Source organism: Microcaecilia unicolor, chromosome 1, assembly GCF_901765095.1.
Source record: "Microcaecilia unicolor chromosome 1, aMicUni1.1, whole genome shotgun sequence".
NCBI lineage: Eukaryota > Metazoa > Chordata > Amphibia > Gymnophiona > Siphonopidae > Microcaecilia > Microcaecilia unicolor.
The window spans coordinates 268,278,343-268,298,132 of NC_044031.1; the positions used below are offsets into that span (position 1 = coordinate 268,278,343).

General features: G+C 40.0%; 1 protein-coding gene across 1 annotated transcript in view; it reads left to right on the forward strand.

Annotated features, from left to right (window-relative positions):
* The window catches only part of LOC115472229 (calcium-transporting ATPase type 2C member 1-like), a 181,733-nt gene that overhangs the window by 104,300 nt on the left and 57,643 nt on the right, over positions 1-19,790 (forward strand). Inside the window, exons 12-13 of the mRNA XM_030206430.1 lie at positions 1,638-1,706; positions 2,996-3,112. Of these exons, the coding sequence (XP_030062290.1) occupies positions 1,638-1,706; positions 2,996-3,112 (186 nt within the window). The remainder of the gene's footprint in view (positions 1-1,637; positions 1,707-2,995; positions 3,113-19,790) is intronic.

Consider the following 19,790-nt stretch of genomic DNA (forward strand, 5'->3'; position numbering starts at 1 on the left):
TATTTAATCCCTGTTTCCTAAAATTAGCATCTAATATAGTAAAGCCATTTTTTGTTAGTTGAACCTTTGTATATATGCTTTGCTCAGTCTTTGGAAGCCTGGGCTGCACCTTCCTTGGAAGGAGAGAAATTTGGCTCTTGGTAATTGCGAGTAATGTTACAGGACTAAAATCAAAACATGCTTTTGGTTTTACAAGTCAAGTGATTCATGATTAAGCTGGACTGGAAATGTTGATTATGAATTGTTTTTAAGCAAGCAATAATTTTAAAAACTGAATAGGCTTGAAAAGTATTACCCGCATATAAAGCTTTTGAAAATATCTCTATATATAAAAGGCACCTCCAACGTTCTATGAAGCCTCCAGCCAGAAACTTGAGGTGCCAGAGATATCCGGTTTGACACAGACTGTCTGCCCTGCCCTCGCATCTACGTCATGACGTCGACGGCGGGTACTGACAAAAGCGAAGAAAAATTCAATGCTGATGTAGGCTACATCCCCCCCCCCCCCCCGGTCACGGCGCTCCAACTGCCTCGCTGCACCCCCCCCCCCCATCCGCACTCCCTCCCTCACCTGGAGGACACATAGTCGACGCGGCTGTCTCCCTCCCCCCCTCCCGAGTCGCCGATAGACCACGGTCCCTCCGCCCACAGTCACCCTCACCCACCCTCCTCTCCGATGGACACTCGCGCCACACGCTCGCTCACCGTCCCACCGCCCTCCCTCTCCTCTACAAGTCCACGTTATGAATCTCGCACAGGACGCAGAGGGAGAGCGGTGGGACGGCGGCCGACTGGCTGGTGCGAGTGTCCATCGGGGACGAGGGTCGGTGACTGTTCCCTGACGCGGAACGGGGCCCAACGGCGACTCGGCAGGGGGGACGGACGGACAGAGCAGCAGTCCCACTCCAGCGCGCCCCTCATCCCCCGTTACTCGACCCATGGCACCCAAAACTAGGACATCCTACACCGGCAACAATGCACACTACTTCAACTGAGCCAAAAAGTCCACTGTAAGTACACACAACCATTGCATAATCGCTGTTTCCACTCACCCACGCTGCCGTCATTGCCATACACTCAAAACCACACAAACCTAACAGCTCCTGCTCCACATTCTCCTTTTTAAATTGTTGCTCCATCACAAACAACTATACAGCTGTTTCAACTGGGAGGGAAGGTGGCCCTGGAACTGGGAGGGTGGGGACACCCTCAAGCTCGGATGCACCCTGCGACTGGGAGGGGGGATGACCCTGGAACTGGGAGGGAGGGACAGGCCCTGAAACTCGGAGGGAGGGACAAGGGCCCCTGGAACTGGGAGGGAGGGGCCCCCGCCACACACTCTGATTCCCATACATACACTGTCACTGTCACAGCCACACTCGCGCCCAGTCACACTCTGTCACACACACACTTACACACACTCACATTCACTCTCTCTCACACACTCTCTCAAACATACACACTCCAAGGAAAACCTTGCTAGCGCCCATTTCATTTCTCAGAAACGGGCCTTTTTTACTAGTTTTTAAAATAAGAATCTGGTAGCTGCCTACAACAGAATAGCTATGCAGTGCCTGTGGAACTCATTGAGATTGAAACCAATGTAACATTTTTTTGTGTGTTTTATTTTATTACAGGTCTGCAATTGAAGAGGGCAAAGGAATTTATAATAACATTAAAAACTTTGTTAGATTCCAGCTGAGCACGTAAGTTTGCAACCCAAGTACCACTGTCAGTCAGCATCAGTGGGGAATTTGTTTTATAATTTGAATATTCTGAGTTGAACTAATACAGGCTAAGAGCAGCTGCCTGCAGTAGAATTTATATGGCTATAGTTACCAAGCTGGTTTTCTTATTACAGTGCTGCTTGCTTTTCTTTTTAATCTTTCCATTATCCATCCAAGTAGGGGGAAAATATTTCTATTATAAACTATGATAGAAATGTGTGTGGAGGGGGGGGGGGGGGGATCAAATTCCTTTTTATCTGTCCCATCTAAAGGCAGAACAGCATAACTAAATGTAATACTAAATGTCTATTTTCTTCATATTTCCACTATACATGATGTAATGTAAGCCACATTGAGCCTGCAAAGAGGTGGGAAAATGTGGGATACAAATGCAATAAAATAAATAAGGTTCTATTTCAGCTAGTGCAAACTGATAAGAGTTTAGAATAGTGGCATCAACATTAAATCTGTTAAATTCTGTTGAGAAAATGGGTTAATAATCAGTAAGCTAGCAAGCATCTTGAATATTTAGTGGTACTTATTAAGATAATAGTGCCACTGAACATGCTTGCCTAAACTTACCTGGATGAAGGGACCCTTTTTACTAAAGCACATTTATTGGGGCATTTCCTGCATTTCGTTTACAGATCCCATGTTAAAATGCCAGTTGGCGCACGGTACTGAGATTGGGGTTAGCAGAGAAGCATTTAGTGTCTCCTATTTAGGGGGTGGTAAATGGACCCACACTAACTGTAGAACTGGTATATGTTGCACACTACCTGCAAAATGCTGGGAATGCCCATTCTCCACCTATACCCCACCCCCTAACTCAGAAAGTGCTTAATGCGCAGTTTACCATGCGTTTTTTTCTAAAATAACACAAAATTCTGCCCCCCGCTAAAATCCCCAAAGGTGGTCCTGAAGTCCAGAGGGAGAGAAGAAGCTCTTACCTCCTCACACTGGGCTGAATATATAAGTGTCAGTACAGCTATCAGCCATAGCTGCCCTGTTTGTTTGTTTGTTTACTGAACTCCTCCAGTAACAGTGAAGTGGCAAATGATGATCCTTCAGAAAGTTTAAAAAAAATGGGTTGAAGGTGTTTTGTGTAGCATCGAACACTACTGAAAACAGTTTGTCAAAGAGAAACGTTTAGGAAAATTGTCCCTAAAGTAGACACATATTCTGGCTATAATAGTTAACAAAAAGAATAGCTTCATAGATAGTAGATATTTGTTTTGCTGACTGTTTTTTAAAACTTTCTTCAACAGGAGTATAGCTGCATTGACTTTAATATCTCTGGCTACGTTAATGAATTTTCCTAATCCTCTCAATGCCATGCAAATTTTGTGGATCAATATCATCATGGATGGGCCCCCTGCTCAGAGGTAAAGTTTAGTTGGGAGAGACAGACAGTATTAGAGCATGTTAGAATGAAAACTAATGCAAAAGTAATACTGATGTTAAAAATGGAAACTGAACAAAAAAAAATTGGGGGGGGGGGGGTGGACTGGAAAAATGGAACAAGAATGAGCAGGATGACAGGTGGTCATGATGAGCACTGAGAAAACCAGCTAATTTTATATAGTGCATCTCGGTCAGAAAACAGAGGTTCAGATCTGTGTTTGCAAGGCTTGCTGAACACAGCGCTTTTTATAAAATATTTATAGTGCTCATCGTTTTTAATAGAAAGATACTGCTCAGCGAGGGAAAGAGGTTTGTTGTTTTCCCCTTATTTGATTAAAAATGGGTTTCCATGAGGTTCCTCCATTTCTCCCTTGTTCAGTGTTTCTTTTGCATCACTTGGGGGTTCTTCTTTAGTCATCAGACATGATGGGTTACTTGTATATGGATGATGTACATGTGTTACTACCAAAATATAGAACAGGAAAAGTTCTCTACAATGACGAATCACAGAAGGCAAAAGTAGAGACTAATAGACGATTCACCACTGGAGACGTGAGTCCAACAGTCTTTATTATATCAAAGATAACGACCCGACACAGGCCGTGTTTCGACGCTAAAAAAGCGTCTGCATCAGGGGTCAATAAATACACCAAGTAGTGAATGCAAAACGAGGAGTCCTACTTGTATGTGTGTTGTCAACTCACTAATCACATAGCACTAAACAGAAAATGCTGGACACAAACTATCAGAGCAAAAGTTATGTAGTGATGTTCAAAAGGGGAAATTAAAATAAAGTTGGTGCAATGGATAGAATGTAGTGTTCTAGTCGTGAATAAAAATAAGACACAAGTACTGTAGTTCTGGGGCAGATCTGGGACTTTCACTAAGGTGGCTGCTTAGGGCTTGCTTTCTATTTTCTGACAATACCTGGCCCTCTCTCAGTATTGCCACTGCCTCTTGCACCCCAAATGAGCATTCATTCTCCTGACATATTGAGGAATAAGACATACAAAATAGGAATTGCTTTTGTGGTGTCTGGTGAGTTCAAATGACCCAAGGAGGACTCGCCAGTTCCAGCAAAGTGGTGTCGGCTATAAAAATTTTAAAAACACAAGATTTTCTGCAGGCAATTCTGGCAAGCTCACATTGATTTCAGTTCATAAGTAGACAACTCTGAGAATTTCGGAGAGCTTAAGGTAGAAAAGTCTAATCTTACTGTTCAAATGAATTCTTTTAAAGAACACATCTCATTTCAAATCATGTTTGCAGTGGTACAAGATGATTTCCACAAGTTAGCGCAGGGCTAAAAGCAGATCGTGGAGCTTAAGGCTTCAATGAAGGATGCTAATAACCAATGTCATCACAACATTCAAATATAAGGGCTGCTGGAAGGTGTTCAAAGGCCTGCAACCTATTGAATTTGTCAGTTTCTTCCTAAGCATCTTCAAGTTCAAGCACTTGTTTGAAGTGGAGAGCATCCACCATATTTCCAGTTGAACTGAGCATAGTAAGAATTCTCCTAGACCATTCAGGCTTAGTCTTCCACTTTCCTCAAGTGCTAAAAATTTTAACCAAAGAGTGCGCTAGATCTATATTGGAATGGCATTCTAGTACTACTACCTCCTGCTGTCTGGCTGCATGCAACACCTGTGTAAATGCATGGAAGCTCTGATTCACAACTTATTACCTATGATAAGTATTTCAGTGACTCAGCTTTGACTTTGCCATGGAACAATGGACAGGTATATTAACAAAATTTCTTGACTTAAGTGGTAGAGAAGGCCACATGGATTATCGTTTGTTTCAGAGGTCTTATATATGTCTCATGGCGCAACCCCAGTCCTCCAGGGTTGTCATCTTTACAGTTTTTTTTTTCTGTGTTTTGTATGCATGGATGTAGGAAATATTGATGTTGGTTCCAAATGCAGTGAGATTGGGACAAAGATATATGTATTATCTGGCAACATGGCTCCTTTAAAGCTTTACTGTTTAAATGTTGCCTTATCTTAAAAAAGATATAGCTGAATTTGAAAAGGTGCAAATGGTAAAGGGGGTGGGACTCCTCCCATGTGAGGAAAGGCTAAAGAGGTTAGGGCTCTTCAGCTTGGAAAGAGACAGCTGAGGAGGGGGATATGTTTGATGTCTATAAAATCCTGAGTGGTGTAGAATGGGTAAAAGTGAATCAATTTTTCACTCTTTCAAAAAGTACGAAGACCAGGGGACACTCAATGAAATTACATGGCAGCACTTTTAAAACAAATAAGAGGAAATATTTTTTCACTCAGTAGTTAAGCTCTGGAACTCAGTGCCGGAGGATGTGGTAACAACGGTTAGCATATCTGGGTTTAAAAAAAGGTTTGTACAGGTTCCTAGAGGAAATTGATTTGATTTGCTTACTTTATTTTTTGTCTATTAGATTGTAAGCTCTTTGAGCAGAGACTGTCTTTCTTCTATGTTTGTGCAGCACTGCGTACGCCTTGTAGCGCTATAGAAATGCTAAATAGTAAATAGTAGTAGTAGTAGTAAATGGCCATGGTGGAAGCCACTCCTTGCCCAGGGATTTGTAGCATGGAATGGTGCTACTAATTGGGTTTCTGCCAGGTACTTGTGACCTTGATTAGCCACTGTTGGAAGCAGGATGCTGGGCTAGATGGGCCATTAGTCTCCAGTATGGCTATTTATGTTCTAAAGACAACATTTATAACTATTTATGGACAATGAAGGCAGTTATTTTCTTTGAGAGATCCATATCTCATTTAAAGAACTGAATTAGCTTAGGCAAAATGGATAAAAGTATGTCATTTTTCTCCGTTCTCTCCCAAGTGATTGATAATATAGGTAGATGTAAAAAACTTACTGTAGTCATAGACCAAATCACAGTGGTTTTATTCAATTTGTATGGCCCCAATAGCGATTCCCACCATTTTAGGCCTTTTTTTCAAGAAATTAATGCACAACCTCTGGCACTGGGTGATAACCCTGCTGATTATAGTGGGTGATTTGTACCAGCCCAGAGCAAAATTGCTCATGTCTGAAACCCTTTAGGATATTAAAGCTCTTATGGAGTCGGGGTTTCATGGGACCCATGGAAGATCCTCAGCCCTATTGGACTGGATTTTACTTATACTTCCTTGCACATCAGTCATACTCTTTATTGACTACCTTTTTTTATTTTATTTTTTTATTATCAATATTAATTATAATCACAATAGTAACACAATTGAAAGACATAAAATAATAAACTATAAGGCAAAATTATAACATAATAAAAATATCAGGTATATATCATTCATCCACTGAGTAAGGAAATAGGATCCAAGAATAGAAAAGTAAGCAATAAAGAAAAAAAAGAAATCAATTAAGACACTATTCTGGTATTGCCAAAACAGCCTGCATCTCACAATGGATAACTTTCTATTAAACTTGAACTTTTATGTCTGCCTTAGTAGCAATAAAATCCAAAAATTGCTTAGAAAAAATATATAACTTTTTCTTTCTTATGTCACAAAACTAGCACCTAAAGCTAAAACTCTAAGCCTCAAGGCCAGCAATGCCTGGTTCAGATTAGCTCCCTCTTATTGCGGAAATACAGATGCAAAATATTGTAACAATCTACTTTCAATGCAAAAGTCACCTGTTGGATAACTACTTCTAATGAAGACGCCAGAAAATTTATGTCCAGTTCAGTGCAAAAGTCCTTTATAAAACTATTCTCTCTTTTGGAAGTTGTGGTATTTGCAAAACTGCATATCCAACAGGAGGCAATCAAGTAGCCAAATTCCAAAAATCAAACTTCTGGAATTTAGAGGTACTTTTTAACTCCAGTGAGTTGACAGCTATTCCCCTTCAAGCTCTCATAGTAAGCCCAGGTACAAGTGAGTCCATGGTTATTCTGGGTGTGCAAGCCAAATGTTTCTCATACTGCTTAGGGGATTATTTTTTAATTGATTTTTTTTTTTAGTTAGTGTAAGTAGTGTGCACTATTGATGACAGGTGGAAAGAAATTGTCTTTTCTTGTCAGATTAAAAATGATATGAAATGACATAAGAAATGTCACACAAACATTTCCTGTATTTTTTCAAATGCATGCACATCCCTAATAAATATACTTGACTCAGAGCAAATGCCAGTGGGGAAATTTTCTGGCATATACATGTATTGCCATTCTAAAATAGCATGCATAGCTTGAAGATGCACCCTAACCTCATCCAGAATGAGCCACCTTCAAATCTGTGTATGCCACTGAATAATGATGGCTTTTTATAAAATCTCCACTTTTATTTGGTCACGTGATGTGCTGAGAGAGCAGACGCAAGTGGGAGAAGTTCCCGGCTCGGATCGCCAAAACCCACCCTTCTAGACTACATTGAAAGGACCAAAAACAGGGATTGTACGGCATTCTTTTTTCGGAACGTTTTGCAGAAGCAGTGAAGCTGTTTGCCAGCATTTATGACTACAAAATCGTCTCGAAGAGAGAAGAAGAGGCTAGCGAGGTGCGACTCCAAGATGGTGGCGGGAGGCGAGGGAGGCCCCTCTTCGGTCAGCTGCGCATGGGTGTCTGAAATAGTTACTGAAGTAACACAAGCCATCGATGCCTCATTTGACAAAAAATGCAAGTAGTGTCTGCCAGATTGGACAGTGTCGATGGGAACTTCGAAGCTCTAAAGGGGGAGTTCTCGGCTTACTGCCAGCGTGTCTCTGACCTGGAAGATCGGGTACGGCAATTAACAACCCTGACGGCCACGTTACAAGACAAAGTAAAATCTCTGGAGGACAAGTCAGATGATATGGAAAATCGCTCCCAAAGGGGGAATCTAAGGCTCGTTGGCTTGCCTGAGTCTATCCCTGAGGCAGAGCTGAGAAAGTTTCTGGAATCATGGCTGATGTCTACTTTGAGGTTGCAGCTGGTTACGGGACCCTTGCACATAGAACGGGTGCATAGGCTGGGGCCTAAAAGATCAGCAGAGGAATGTCCATGTGTGGTAATATGCAATGCTGAGAAAACACATTGCCTTGTCCTCTCCAGTCCCTATAACAAGTTCACGACCTCCGCAGTAATCACACCTGAGCTTGTCTTACCAATCTCAGAGTCTCTAAAAATATTAGGTGTACTTGTTGACAGACACTTAACTCTGGAGCAGCAAACGAACTCTACCACCAGACAAATGTTCTTCTCTCTTTGGAAGATAAAACGCATAAAACCTTATTTCCCTAGGGAAGTATTTCGAGGTTTAACTCAGTCTTTAGTCCTTAGCCGCCTTGATTACTGTAATGGGATATATGCAGGGTACAAAGAAATGCTCCTGAAAAAAGTATAAACTGCCCAGAACACAGCTGCTAGGCTCATTTATGGTAAATCGAGGTTTGAAAGCTCAAGGCCACTGTGTGAGAAACTGCACTGGCTCCCTGTAAAGGACCGAATAACATTTAAAATTTGCGCTTTGGTGCATAAAATTCTCTATGGTGAAGCCCCTGCGTATATGGATGCCCTTGTTAGCTTACCACCTCAAAACTCTCACAGATCAGCTTGCTTGTACCTAAATCTGCATTACCCAATCTACAGTGGCCTGAAGTATAAAACCTTTTCCTATATTAGCGCACAACTGTGTAATGGTCTACCTAAATTTGTGAAAGTTATCCCTGATCATCCGAACTTCAAAAGATACCTTAAGACTTACTTATTCAGAAAGGCTTACGTTCTTGACCCGCCCCGCACTGCTACCTATTGAATTCTATTTTCTATCCATATTTTCCCACCTCTGCTATTAATCACTTGTCCCTTTCCCTACAATGCCATAGACTGTCTGTTTGTTGAAGATTTGATGTATGCTTTTGTAAATTACTGTAAGCCACATTGGGCCTGCCCTTGGGTGGGAAAATGTGGGATATAAATGCTGTAAAATAAATAAATAAATTCTGAGTTGGACATTCTTTCAAAAATGCCCCTCCACGAATTCTAGGTGCATGACACACACTTAAATGTTAGTGCCTGGTTTCTGGTGTCATGAGCCTTCATTTGCAGTTACCTTATTTTTTATAATTTCTTACCTACAGACAGTGATGGCCCTTGACTAGGGGTCTTGCACCAGGGATCTTTCCAGAAGCTTGCAATTGTGGTCTCAAGCTGGCCACTAGGGGAAGTAATTCTATAATAGTGTGTAAGTGTCCCGAGGGTGCCTGATTGGTACATAGTCTATAAAGAAAGGTGCCTTCTTTCCTTTGTAGAATAGGAATAATAGTATAACCATATATATATGTACATAGCATAGCAATATTTCTTGTATTCCACATATACCTCAATAAGTTCAACGTGGATCACAGTAAAGGCAAACAAGAACAATTAGAAATTAAAACAGGAATCAGAATGAGAAAAAAACTAGAAACAGTTGTCCAAGGCACAATCTTCATCTGTATTTTGGGATATGTGTGTAACTTAGTGTCCTGCCTACACTCCAGCCAGTTGACAACCAAGTGTATGCCAACTTACAAACTATATGCTATCAGATCTCTGCGTGTATTTGTACACTAATACCCAGTGTATTGGCATATACATGCAATATGAGCACATATATTGGCTGGTGTGGGCTTTGACGGCAACTCCAGTAGTTGGAACATAAGGATAGAGCTGGGTGGACTTCTATGGTCTATGACCCAGAAACACCAAAGACCATGATCAAGTATATAATATCACATTTAATCTTGAATTGAGAATGAATGAGATTGTTGGGCAGACTGGATGGACTTTATCAGCCATAGTATCTGAGGATCTGAAGGTGACGAAACAGTGTGACAAGGCGGTGGCCATAGCTAGAAGTGTTTAAACCTCCTCGTTTAAACTTGTTTACTGAGTATCTTCACCAAAAAAGAATAAAGAATAAAAGAAATGAAAGCCAAAAATCTGTATAATTTTTCTTTTTATTCAACTGCCATTTGGATGACAGAGCTATGCAAGAATATTACATAGGAAGCAAGTAAAGCAATCTCATCAAATACAGAGATGAAGTTGCCTGTTAAGAAGAAGTTGCTTGCTAATACAAATGTCTCCTTTCATATATACACATAATTCTGGCATCATCATACATTCCTTGCATTTCATTTAGCTCGTTACTAGTTTATCTCAAACCTTCTGGCGTCTAACTTTCTCTCCCCTTTTTTTCCCTTCTGCAGTACTATCAGACACCTGTTTCACATGTCTTGCCAACCTCTGTTCTTACTTTCATCTCATGGTCATGCTGTAGACATCCTGTTACTCTACTCCCTTCTTTCTCAGGACTCTCAGCACATTCTTTATAAAGGTTATTATAATGTCAGATTTTCAGTGTCAGCTATTCCAGCTGCACTTCTGGAGTCCATTTTATATTTGTGACTCCATTTTGTCAGTTTTAATATATACAATCCTCCCTTGAACGCTGTACGCAGCGTTCACATATTTAGGCAAACACTATAGTATGTCTAGCATGTTTGAGCTCTATAGGGATATAGTATTTCTCATTACTCCCTTTCTAGAGGCCGTCATAGCTAGCATACAGTTTCTGTCAAGTGTTATTCATGATTAATCTTTGAATAGATTTTATTACATGCCATTCTTTCCTTTGTCTGTCCATGTCCTGGATATATGTTAACATGTTCCCTATGTGTTATCATAGTAGTATTTGTTATCTTTGTCATCATGTTCCCACATAGTTTCATACAGCATGGGATAAGACAAAGCAACAACAGTATTACAACTATGAAGACTATTACTATTGAAACAAGACCCTTTAACCAAGGACTCAGGGATCCAAACCATCCAGTTATTGAATCCCACCAAGATGTGTCTAAAATTCCCTTATAATCACTCACTTCAATTCTTGCCAGTGAAAGAATGCGCTGCATTGCATTTTTAACAATTATTGATTGATTTCTAATAAGTGAACAACACGATGTATCATTCACTATGCCGCACACTCCTCCAGATTGGGCTAACATAAAGTCAACCGCCATGCGTGTGTGCATTGCATATCTCGCTGTATCATCAATTTCCTCTTGAAGTGCTGTTATAGCTATATCTAATTCATGTGTTACAACATGTAATAGTGATTGTAAGCGTCTGATTGACATACCCATTTCAGCTGCAATGGCAGATCCTGCAAATGGAAGCCATCCAGTGGCTGACAAAGCATCTAAACGTGTCTTAGTCATAGGATAGGTACTGTTAATATAATCTAATGCTAATTGTAAAGCTTGATCATCTCCTGTTAAAGCACTAAAGGAGGTACTAGAAACATCTCTTTTACGTCGTCTCTGACTATTAGAACTATGTGATGTGTCATTTAATGGAATAATCAAATCAAATAAATTTAGTTGAACAAGAGTGCAGAACTTATAACATGATGGAAGATAGGTGTACAGGATATTATCACATAACAAGTAATCTCCCAACCGTAAAGACTGTAGAGAAGTTAGGTTATGATATAAAGCATATGTTTGAGAAAAAGGAAAAATAGGATTATTTAGTGCCTTAAGTGAAGAACACGCAGTAGGCATAGCAGTAATGGCTTGTATAGAAGAGGCATTAAATTGACATAATGAAAAGAAGAAAGTCAAATTTGTAAGAGTAAGGTTAGTAGAAGTCACATAAGAAGTTGTCAACGTTCGGTTACAGAACATTTTGTTAGCACAAGCTATAGATGTTGCAGTCTGATTTATGACATAGGATCCTTGTAACACAGTCCAATTTCGAGATTGTATGTCATAAGTATAATTACATAAAACATTAGGCATCATACCCTGAAGTGAACTAGAGTTTATCAGACACCAATAGTTTAGTGCAGGAATGGTATGAGCAAACAAAGAAGGCAGACGTTGAGCAGTAACATTGGTCCAATATTGTCTGTGTTCATGACCCCGACCCAAATAGCAGGTACCATTACTGAAACAGTTATGAATACCTTGTAACTTAATCATAGAGTAAGGATGAACATGTGCTGGAATGGTAAGTACAGAAGTAACAAGTGGAGTGCAAACAATACAGTTAGTCAGATTAAGAGTCTTTGAGGCATGTTGAATTCTCTCAACATATGTATTGAGTCCATAAGTAAGTCCTACCAGCAAACAGATTACAAAAGCCTTCATAATCCTTTTTCACTGGTAATGTTGTTAATCAATGTTCTCTACTCTCTGGAGGTGCAATAGTGGTTTCTATTTCCTCAGGTAGTCCTAGATCAGGAGCCTTACGTATATCAGATAAATGTACCCAGGTGGTATGATCTGATAATCTTGCTGATGTATGAGTTAATTCCTTGATCTCAAATGGTCCTACGTAGATAGGATCTTTCCAGGTTTTGTGTGTGAAATTCTTCCGAAGTACTTTCTGACCTACAGAAAAAGATGAACAAAAAGTCATGTTAGGAACTTCTTTAGATTTGGCTATCGCCATATCTCTGGTCAAATTTATTATTGGATTTATTTGTTTCCAATAGTTAGTCACTCCTTCATTATCGTTATTAATTTCTTCGACAGGTACCCCTCTGGGGTCTCGTCCTGTATGCAACTGGAAGGGTGAAATCTGTAGCTTTGTGCTAGGATGGGATCTTAATTGAAATATCGCCAATGGTAACACATCCATCCATGTATATTTCTTTTCCTTTCCTGCTAGTGCTTGCAAGAGCACACGTAATCTAGTCTTTAAAAGACCATTGTATCGTTCTACTAGGCCATTGGAAGTGGGCCTATACACTGCCACCCTTCGGTGCAGTATCCCACACAATTCAGTCATATCTTTGACCAAAGCGTTGACAAAATGACTACCATTATCTGTAACAAGTTTCTGAGGACAGCCATGTGCTGGCAATATTCTCTGCAAAAAAGTTTCAATTACTACTTGTGCATTTTCCTTTTTACAGGGGAATGCTTCTACCCATTTTGTAAAAGCGTCCACCCAGACCAAGAGATACCTTTTACCTTTTACCGGTATTACCATATCTGTGAAATCCACATGCCATTCTACTCCGGGTCCGGTGGGAATTGGAATGGATCCGGGAGAAATAACTGGTCCCCTGTGTACTATATTTTTGGAACAAACTAAACAATTTAGTACAACTCTTGTGGCATAAGAAAGCATATTAGGATGCCAAAATGAAGCTTCCATGGCTTTACTCATGTCAGAAGCAGACAAATGTAATGTAACATGCCAATTATAGAAATTATTAATTAATTCTGAAGTACACATGCATATTTTTCCACTAGGATGTATCCATTTACTTTTGTCAGGGTGTGTTGTACAATCCAAATTCTGCCATTTCAATTTTTCAGTTTCAGTTGGTTTTTCTCGGGGTTGTGAGACATCTGGTGGATATGGTGTCTCAGTACACTGTATATGAGCACGGGTAATTACCATGGTAGAAAGTACCTCTTTAGCTGCCTTATCAGCTAGATCATTCCCTTTTGCTTCAAATGTCTGTTCTCCTGTATGGGCAGGAACCCAAACAATGGCTGTATGTAATCCTCTTCCTTCTCTATCACTCAAACAGTTTAACAATTGTTCCCACAAACTTTCATGTTTCAGGGGCTTTCCATCTGCTGTTAAAAATCCCCTTCTTTTCCATTTTAACAAATGATATTGCAATGAACTAACTACATATGAACTATCAGTATATATAGTCCCTTTCTTTTCTGTCCCTAATTGTTTCACAGCTTCTAGTACTGCTGTTAGTTCTGCTTCTTGAGCTGTTGTGCCTACTGGTAATCGTTTTTGAATCTTTTTACAAATTTCAGTGTTTCCTTGATTTGATTGAACCTTAAGTGCTGAAAGTGAAGCATGCTCGCCTGTTTGTGCTCCATCAGTAAACCAAATGTCTCCTTTTCCTTCAAGAGGCTCAAATATAAGTAACCGAAAAACTGGAATATCCTTTAACCCATCTAGATGTTCCTGAGTCTCTTGTTCTAATTTAAATAATGCATCCATTCGTTTAGTATTTTCTTTAGTCAATGGCTGGGTACGAACATCTTGTCCTATTAATATGGCCTGATATTTTCCAAATCTCGTACTAGTTAATGCTATCTGGCTAGTAGACAGCAAGTTGTGGACTGTATGGTCAGAATGAATAATGATAGGACCGAAAGGCATAACTGCTCTCCATTTCTCAACGGCCGCAACTGCGGCTACCAGGAAACGAGGAATGTTCTCCATTCCCCTTTCTACTGGACTAAAGGTTCCTGATAAAAATGATACAGGTGACACAAAGGTGTCTTGTTGATTTACCATTGCTGCCCAAGTAGTACCCATATCTTTAATCCATAAATGTATCTCTTCTTTGGGGTCTACTGTGGTTAATGGATTATATGATACTAAATGTTTTACTAACAATTGTATAATAACAATATCACTCTGGGTAAGCTGAATATGAGTCTTATGCGGTGTGCCAGCCGGTACACGCAAGTGTCGATATAGTGGGCTAACTAATTGAGAATAATTAGGGATCCATTGTCTACAATAATTAAGAGAGCCCAGCAATCCTCTCAATTGAGTAAGTGTTTTTGGTAATGGGGATTTCAAAATTTCTGTCAGGGCTTCTCGTGTTATAACCTTAGCTTTACTTGAAACTGTTTGCCCTAGGAAGGTAACTTCTTCCCTGCACACAAAGCACTTATTTCGATTACACTTATAACCCTTTGATAGTAATTGATAAAACAGCGCCACTGTCCATGAAAGACATTCCTCCCTTGTGGATGCAGATAATAAAATATCATCCACATACACGAACAGAGACACAGTGTCAGGCAACAATTGTTTAAATGATTTCAAGTCTTCTGTTATCTGCTTAAAGAAAACAGATGGACTTTCGGTATATCCCTGTGGCATTCTTGTCCAACGATACGCTTTATTGTCTAAGGTAAATGAGGTTAAATCTCGTGATTCCTCTGCTAAAGGAATGGCAAAGAAAGCATTTGACAAGTCTATAACCGAATTAAATGCATAGATAGGCTGTGATTGTAATAATGTCAAAGGATTTGGACATACTGGAAACTGAGCTTTTACCAAATCATTCAAACCTCGTAAATCATGAACAATTCTTACGTCACCATGTGGTTTAGGAACTGGAAAAAGAGGTGTATTATACGGTGAATTCGATGGTTCTATGATATTATGTTTCAACAATTTATCAATATGCTGCAAAGTTTTGGATAATAATTGCGGCCTTATAGGGTATGGTGGCCAGACAGGACCATCACCCTCATGTTTAAGGCGAATCACATGGGGCTCCATTTTAGCTAATCCATAGGGATCATCAGGTGTGCTCCATAAATCTGCTGGTAATCTTTGCATCACCTGCATACCCTCATCATCCTCGTCAACATAAAACATATCTTGTACAACTGAAATCAGCAAACTTTGTTTACATCTGGGAAATTTTAAAGTAAGTCCTAACTGTGAAAGTAAATCTCGGCCACATAAATTTACAGGACAATTTTCTGCCAACACAAAATCAATAATTCCCTTCCTGTTCATTTCCCTCATATTAGGTCCAGATGCTTTTAAAATTACTTCAGTAGGTACAGTAACACGCTTATCCTGCTTTTTCCCCTCAAATCCTACCAATGTATCTATCCTTTTGCTTAAGGGTACACCCCTAACTCTAGTACTCAATACTGATCTAGTGGCTCCGGTGTCAATTAAAAAGGACATAGGAATCTTTTCAGGTCCTACAAGCAATGTGATAAAGGGTTCTTGATTAGACAGGGAAAAGGTAAAATCATTATTTCCTTCTGCGGTTAGTCAGTAAACGTCTTCCTGATCTTTTTCCTGTTCCCATAAAGGAAATTGTTGGAGTGGTATATTCTGCTGATTCTGAGTTTCTGGAATCGCATTCTGTGTCTGTACAAATGGATTGTTAGACCCTATCATTTGCCCTAAGTTCTGGGGCATCTGTGTTAACTGCTGAGGCTGACTAATAGGATTTGGCACTATTGGAAATGCTGGCTGTCTTGCTGGACATTCATTCGCATAATGTCCCCAATTTTGACATACCCAACATTGAACGTTAGCTCGTCTGTTAGGAGAGGGTTGACTAAAACCCCTTCCTCTATTCCCTCTTCCTCGTCCCATACCTCTACCACGATTATTCTGATTATAAGGTTGTTGATAACCCTGTTGATACTGGTATTGCTGATAAGGCCTAGGATAACTTTGATTATCATTTTGTCCTGGCGTCATATAATAAACAGGCTGTCGTTGCTCTTTACTAATTTTCTGTACCTTTTTATCCTCAATTTCTTTAATCTGCATGGCCACTAATTTATCTGACAATTTCTGCTGCTCTTTTCCGGGTGTCTCCAGCATTTTGATATGAATGGCACTAAAATGCAACAATGTAGCACGAATTTCAGGCCATGGTTTAGTTGCCAATGCCACTACATTATCCAGATTCTTTCTCATGCTCATAGGTAGTGTAACCAAGAATAGATGTAAAAATATAGCAGAGGCAGGGGCAACATCTGGGTCATCCCCAGTCTGAGCTTTATAGATCTGCATACACTTCATTAAATGTGTAGCAAAGTCATCTTTTGTATTCCATTTAGAGGTCGTTATAGCAGAAAAATCTATTTCAGTTGGATACATAATCTGTAAGGCACCTGTGAGTTGTCGCCTAGCATTTCCCACAAATGCCGCACCATCTCGCGTATGGTTTAACATTGCCGGATTCTGAGACTGCACCGCAAGTTGTGCAAGACTAACTCCTGCAGCAGTACAAAAGGCTTTAAAATCTCCTACTGCCAACTGTGTTCCCGCTGTTAAAGCATCCATCTGTTCTAGCCAAATGCGCGCACCCTTTTGGATATTAGGCAACTTATTGACTAACGTACTAATATCAACTGGACTATAGGGTTTATATACTTCCTGTCTTTGTCCAAATGGCCCTGTGCGTGTAAATATGGGAAATTGGCTATTCGTAGCTACAGAACTCTTACTTTGTTCCAAAGTTTCCAACATCTGATTTTGCAACAACCCTTTCCATAGGTTTAAACCTTCCAAAATATGCATCTGATTTGACCATTCTGTCCCTCTTCTGTGTATTTTTTCTATCAATTTATCGATATCTCCCATGCAACTCGGACCCCGTGAATCAATAGGCAAACGAACATCATTATCTAAATATGTCTGGACCACTTCATCCCAAAACTTATGGCCATATTTGTGTACAAAATCCACTGGGAGTAAGGACATTAGTCCTTTAAAAAAGTCTTCCTTATCTGGGACATTTCCTTCTGTATCATCCCGTCTCCCTGCATCCTTTCCTCCCTTATCTTTTGGTCTTACAACAGGATCCTGCGAATCATCTGGCAAGGGATTCCTTTGTTGTATCATTTCTCCTTTCATTGTAAAAACACCTTTTAATTCAATGTCAGCCTGCTCCCTCCCTTTTCTACTTACAGATTTCTTTTTCTTTCTTAGTTCTGACTCAGACTTAGAACAAACTTCATCTTCAGTTTGACGGTCAGAGTCAGTATCAGTATGTGATGAACGTACGGGTACTGAGCATGGCTTTGGTTTTGCTGGCGGCTTCGGGACAATCTTACTATCCCAAGGCTCATATCCTGCAGCCGTTTTATCTGATTCTTCTGCCTCTTTTTGTATTTCTTTTAAACTTTTTAAATTGGGATATATTCCAGGAGCAGTACTATGTTCATAAGACGGTGGTGCACTTGGTGTGAGACAGTGTGATGTATTATCCTGCCTGGCTTTCTGACGCTCAGCTACAAAAGCTTTATCCTGACATTGTTGTTTATCATACCGCCACATATCAGCAGTGACAGTAAAAAGATTCCAGACATGCAAATGTTTCTTCAAGGAATCCTTTGTCTTATTGTCCTGAATATATTTCAACAACTGCCATAACACTGATTTCTCAAAAGAGCCGTGCTCAGGCCAACCCAGAAATGAATTCTTCTTGCTATATGCTAGCCATTTTTTATGTACATTTTTAATGCGTTTTTCATCAAAGGGAAAAGCAGCTATAACATGTTGCAAAGGAGTAAATGTGCTAGAACTATCTACAAACAAAGTATATTTAGATTCGGGATCTGGTGGGGGAACTTCTATATCTATGTTAATATTAGCCATCTTACAACAGGTACAATAGTATTGTAAATAATATCCAATAATAAACAATAAAAGAAAATATAAACAAAAAAGCGGAAAGAAAGAAAGCAGCGTTAAGACGTGAAGAAAAGAGTTAAGAATGACGTCAATATTTTATACTCACCGTCCGTTGGTATCGGAAGATTGCAGTGGACCTCTCACGAGCTGATCAGTATCGTAAGACCGGGACACCTTAATGCAAAAATCGAACCAAAAATAATGGCTGTGCGTGCACGGTCCTGCCGCGGTCGCCAATTGTTTAAACCTCCTCGTTTAAACTTGTTTACTGAGTATCTTCACCAAAAAAGAATAAAGAATAAAAGAAATGAAAGCCAAAAATCTGTATAATTTTTCTTTTTATTCAACTGCCATTTGGATGACAGAGCTATGCAAGAATATTACATAGGAAGCAAGTAAAGCAATCTCATCAAATACAGAGATGAAGTTGCCTGTTAAGAAGAAGTTGCTTGCTAATACAAATGTCTCCTTTCATATATACACATAATTCTGGCATCATCATACATTCCTTGCATTTCATTTAGCTCGTTACTAGTTTATCTCAAACCTTCTGGCGTCTAACTTTCTCTCCCCTTTTTTTCCCTTCTGCAGTACTATCAGACACCTGTTTCACATGTCTTGCCAACCTCTGTTCTTACTTTCATCTCATGGTCATGCTGTAGACATCCTGTTACTCTACTCCCTTCTTTCTCAGGACTCTCAGCACATTCTTTATAAAGGTTATTATAATGTCAGATTTTCAGTGTCAGCTATTCCAGCTGCACTTCTGGAGTCCATTTTATATTTGTGACTCCATTTTGTCAGTTTTAATATATACAGAAGATTTGCTAGGCTGTATAGAGAGAGGTGTTGATGCCCCTGTATAAGTCGTTGATGAGACCCCGCCTGGAGTATTGTGTTCAGTTTTGGAGGCTGTATCTTGCTAAGTATGTAAAAAGAATTAAAGCGGTGCAAAGAAAAGCTTCAAGAATAGTATGGGATTTGCGTTACAAGACGTATGAGGAGACATTTGCTGACCTGAACATGTATACCCTGGAGGAAAAGAGAAACGGGTGATATGATACAGACGTTCAAATATTTGAAAGGTACAAATCCGCAAACGAACCTTTTCCATAGATGGGAAGGCGGTAGAACTAGAGGACATGAAATGAGATTGAAGGGGGGCAGACTCAAGAAAAATGTCAGGAAGTATTTTTTTCACGGAGTGGTGGATACTTGGAATGCCCTCCCACGGGAGGTGGTGGAGATGAAAACGGTAATGGAATTCAAAAGTGAGTGGGATAAACATAAAGGAATCCTGTTCAGAAGGAAGGGATCCTCGGAAGCTTAGCGGAGATTGGGTGGCAGAGCCGGTGGGGGAGGCGGGACTAGTGGTTGGGAGGCGGGGCTACTGCTGGGCAGACTTCGACGCCCTGAAAATGGCAGACATAAATCAAGGTCAGGTATACACATAAAGTAGCACATATGAATTTATCTTGTTGGGTAGACTGGATGGACCGTACAGGTCTTTCTCTGCTGTC